The 5,019-nt window shown below is 38.3% G+C and overlaps 1 protein-coding gene across 1 annotated transcript; it reads left to right on the plus strand.

The window, feature by feature from the left end:
• The first annotated feature begins 994 nt into the window (after positions 1 to 994).
• LOC110136648 (obg-like ATPase 1) lies at positions 995 to 2,624 on the plus strand. The gene has a single exon (XM_020892464.2). The coding sequence runs from the start codon at positions 1,017 to 1,019 to the stop codon at positions 2,202 to 2,204; it is 1,188 nt and encodes a 395-aa protein (XP_020748123.2). The 5' UTR covers positions 995 to 1,016; the 3' UTR covers positions 2,205 to 2,624.
• The last annotated feature ends 2,395 nt before the right edge of the window (positions 2,625 to 5,019 follow it).

The raw sequence follows: 5,019 nt of genomic DNA on the forward strand, positions 1-5,019 counted from the left end.
GCCCTGATTGCTGTGGCCAACACTTCCAAAACTATGTTGAATAGTAGTGGTGAGAGTGGGCACCCTTGTCTTGTTCCTGATTTCAGGGGAAATGCTTTCAATTTTTCACCATTGAGGGTGATGCTTGCTGTGGGTTTGTCATATATAGCTTTTATTATGTTGAGGTATGTTCCTTCTATTCCTGCTTTCTGGAGAGTTTTAATCATAAATGGATGTTGAATTTTGTCAAAGGCTTTTTCTGCATCTATTGAGATAATCATATGGTTTTTATCTTTCAATTTGTTAATGTGGTGTATTACATTGATTGATTTGCGGATATTAAAGAATCCTTGCATCCCTGGGATAAAGCCCACTTGGTCGTGGTGTGTGATTTTTTTAATAGAAAACATTCCATTTTTAAAACAAATTTTGATGGATGATGAAAAGTGAATACCGTACAATAATGTGGAATAAAAGAGATCATGGGACAAGTGAAGTGAACCATCACCAACTCCACCAAAGGCCAGTCTTCACCCAAAAAAGATGATACTTGGTATATGGTGGGATTGGAAGGGAGTCCTCTATTATGACCTCCTTCCGGAAAACCGAATGATTAACTCTACCAAGTACAGCTCCCAATTAGACCAGTGAAGGCTGCACTCGACGAAAAGCATCCGGAATTAGTCAACAGAAAATGCCTAATCTTTCACCAGGATAATGCAAGACCTCATGCTTCTTGAATGACCAGGCAAAAACTGTTACAGCTTGGCTGGGAAATTCTGATTCATCTGCCGTATTCACCAGACATTGCATACTAGGTATTTTGGTTTTTACAAAATTCTCTTAATGGAAAAATTTCAATTCCCTAGAAGACTGTAAAAGTCACTTGGAGGTTCCGCCGCCGCCGCCGACGTGCGTGCCGCTCAGCGGAGGGGCGGGGCCTGCGCTCTCTCCTCCTTCCTCCCCGCCTCCCGTTGCTGGCAGGACCCATCTCCCGCTGCCGCTGGGACCCTGTGTCATCGCGCGCCGCGAGCACGATGCCCACCAAAAAGGGAGGTGATGGAATTAAACCACCCCCAACCATTGGAAGATTTGGAACCTCCTTGAAAATTGGTATTGTTGGATTACCAAATGTTGGGAAATCTACCTTCTTCAATGTACTAACCAATAGTCAAGCTTCAGCGGAAAACTTCCCATTCTGCACTATTGATCCAAATGAGAGCAGAGTACCTGTGCTTGATGAAAGATTTGACTTTCTTTGCCAGTACCACAAACCAGCAAGCAAAATTCCTGCTTTTCTAAATGTAGTGGATATTGCTGGCCTTGTGAAAGGAGCTCACAATGGGCAAGGCCTGGGAAATGCCTTTTTATCCCATATTAGTGCCTGTGATGGAATCTTTCATTTAACACGTGCTTTTGAAGATGATGATATCACACATGTTGAAGGAAGTGTAGCTCCTGTTCGAGATATAGAAATAATACATGAAGAGCTTCAGCTTAAAGATGAGGAAATGATTGGGCCCATTATAGATAAACTAGAGAAAGTGGCTGTGAGAGGAGATAAAAAACTAAAACCTGAATATGACATAATGTGCAAAGTCAAATCCTGGGTTATAGATCAAAAGAAACCTGTTCAATTCTATCATGATTGGAATGACAAAGAGATTGAAGTATTGAATAAACACTTATTTCTGACTTCAAAACCAATGGTCTACTTGGTTAATCTTTCTGAAAAAGACTACATTAGAAAGAAAAACAAATGGTTGATAAAAATTAAAGAGTGGGTGGACAAGTATGACCCAGGTGCCTTGGTCATTCCTTTTAGTGGGGCCTTGGAACTCAGGTTGCAAGAATTGAGTGCTGAGGAGAGACAGAAGTATCTGGAAGCGAACATGACACAAAGCGCTTTGCCAGAGATCATTGAGGCTGGGTTTGCAGCACTCCAACTAGAATACTTTTTCACTGCAGGCCCAGATGAAGTGCGTGCATGGACCATCAAGAAAGGGATGAAGGCTCCTCAAGCTGCAGGAAAGATTCACACAGATTTTGAAAAAGGATTCATTATGGCTCAAGTAATGAAATACGAAGATTTTAAAGAGGAAGGTTCTGAAAATGCAGTCAAGGCTGCTGGAAAGTACAGACAACAAGGCAGAAATTATATTGTTGAAGATGGAGATATTATCTTCTTCAAATTTAATACATCTCAGCAACTGAAGAAGAAATAAATTTTAATTATTGCTCAGATAAACGTACAACTTCCAAACGGCATATACTTTTTTTTAATTAAAATTTCTGAAAACTGAAAGGGCAGGTAAAGTTGGGGTGATGGGAATCTTCCACAAACAATTATTTTTATTCATTTTAAAGTTGAAATACTGTGTACCTCCAATGAGCTGCAAGTTCACTAAACGTGAGCAGCTTTGCTTTTCTCGTGATTAAGACCCTACTCCAAATTGTAGAAGCTTTTCAGGAACCATACTACTCTCATGATACTTCATTAATCTCCATCATGTATGCCAAGCCTGACACATTTGACAGTGAGGACAATGTGGCTTGCTCCTTTTGAATCTACAGATAATGCATGTTTTACAGTACTCCAGATGTCTACACTCAATAAAACATTTGACAAAACCAAAAAAAAAAAAGTCACTTGGAATAGTTCTTTGCTCAAAAAGATAAAAATTTTAGGAAGATGAAATTATGGAAGTTGCCTGGAAAATGGCAGAAGGGACTGAAACAAAATGGTGAATATGTTGTTCAATAAAGTTCTTGGTGAAAATGAAAAGACATGTCTTTTAGTTTTCCTTAAAATCCAAAAGAACTTTTTGATTGACCCAATACATTCCTACCAGCCATGTTGACATTTAACATTGCAAGTTTTTAAAATTAGACCCAGTGTGAGGTGTAGCTCATTGTGAAACGGCTTCAGTTAGCATTTCTCTAATGATTAATGAGCCATTTGTTAATCTTTTCAAATGAAATGTCTATTTGAATATTTGACCTCTTTTTAAATGAGTCATCTGTCTTCTTATTGAGCTGTATATTCTGGATACAAGTCCTTTACCTTGATTGATAAATAGTTTTCTCACAGTCTCTGATTTGTCTTTTCATTTTCCTAATGGTATATTTTAAAGTACAAAAGATTTTAATTTTTGGATGAAGTCCAATGTATCAGGGTTTGTTTTTTCTTTTATCACATGTGTTTTTGGTGTTGTATCTAAGAACTCTTTGCTTAGCCCAAAGTCAGGATGATTTTACCTATATTTTTTTGTAAAAATGCTAAGTTCTTATACATATGTCTAGGGTCTATTTTCAGTTAACTTTTGTAAGGTGTCAGTTAAGGGCCTAAATTCATATTTTGGCACATGGATATATAATTATTCTAGCACATTTGCTGAAATGCCACTCTTTCCTGCCATATACATATACATATCCTTATGCCAGTACTATACTGTCTTAATTATTGTAACTTTATAATGAATTTTGAAATCCGGAAGCCTGAGTTTTCCAACTTTGTTCTTCTTCTTTTTCAAAATTGCTTTGGCTAGTTTGGGTTCTTTGTGTTTCCATAAAAATTTTAGGATTAGCTTGTCAATTTCTGCAAAAAATGCCTGATGGGATTTTTAAAAATTAATTTATTTTTTGAAGTGAAAGTTGCTCAGTCATGTCTGATTTTTTGTGGCCCTATGGATTGTAGACTACAAGGCTCCTCTGTCCATGGAATTCTCCAGACAGAAATAATGGAGTGGGTAGCCATTCCCTTCTCCAGGGGATCTTCCTGACCCAGGGATTAAACCCGGATCTCATCCATGCAGGCGAATTTTTTGCCATTTGAGCCACCAGCGAATCCCAATTTTATTTTTTGGCTGAGCTGGGTCTTCCTGTATGTGTGCTTTCTCTAGTTGCAGAGAGCAGGAGCTACTGTTTGCTGTGGTGCGTGTGTTTCTCATTGTGGTGGCTCCTCTTGTGGAGCACAGGCTGTAGGCACACAAACTCGGTACTTGTGCTATGTAAGATTTGCTGCTCCACAGCATGTGGGATCTTCCTGGACCAGGGTTCAAACCTGTGTCCCCTGCATTAGCCGTCAGATTCTTAACCACTGGACCACCAGGGAAGTCTGCCTGCTGGGATTTTGATAGGTATTGCGCTGTATCTGTAATTCATTTTGAAGAGATTCAACACTTATCCAATATTGAGCCTTCCAAACCATGAACATGAAATGTGTTCCTATTTATTTGTCTTTAGCGTCTCTCAGGGAAGTTTCATAGTTTTTGGTGTGTAAGGCTTGTACTACCTCTGTTAACTTCATCTGCAAGCATATTTTTTACACCATGGTAAATGGAATTTCTTTGTTCCATTCTTAACGGATTTTTGGAAATTGATCCTCAAACTGTGACCTTGCTGAATTTGTTCATTGTTTCTAGGTGTTTGTGGGGGCGGGGAGGTGTATTCCTTAGGACTTTCTATGCAGGCATACCCCATTTTATTGGACTTCACAGATAATGTATCTTTTGCAAATTGAAGGTTTGTGGCAACCCTGCATCCAGCAAGTCTATTGTCACCATTTTCACCAGTAGGCTTTGCTCACTTACTACATTTTGGTAATTCTTCCAAAATTTCAAATTTTTGTTATTATTATATTATCTTTGATGTTACTATTGCAAACAGATAACTCACTGAAGGTTTAGATTGTGGTTATTTAGCAATACTTAATGTTTTTCTTTAATTAAAGCATAATTTTTTTTTAGACATAATGCTATTGCACAATTAATAGACTACAGGGTAGTATAAACACAACTTTTATATGCACTGGGAAACCAGAAAAATTGTGTGACTCACTTTATTGCTATATTTTCTTTGCTGTGGTGGTCTGGCACTGAACTGACAATTTCTCCTAGGTATGCCTACATACACAATCATGTCATCTGCTAATAGGAAAATTTTGCTCTTCTCTTTTGAATCTGGATGACTTTTATTTCTTTTTCTTGCCTAATTGCACTGGCCAGAACCTTCAGTAGAAGGCTGAATAGAAGTGGTGAT

Source organism: Odocoileus virginianus, chromosome 2 (genome assembly GCF_023699985.2).
Source record: "Odocoileus virginianus isolate 20LAN1187 ecotype Illinois chromosome 2, Ovbor_1.2, whole genome shotgun sequence".
In the NCBI taxonomy this organism is placed as follows: Eukaryota; Metazoa; Chordata; class Mammalia; order Artiodactyla; family Cervidae; genus Odocoileus; species Odocoileus virginianus.

Bases quoted from the DNA above. Each gene is read 5' to 3' on its own strand.
- LOC110136648 (XM_020892464.2), top strand. From the start codon at position 1,017: ATGCCCACCAAAAAGGGAGGTGATGGAATTAAACCACCCCCAACCATT.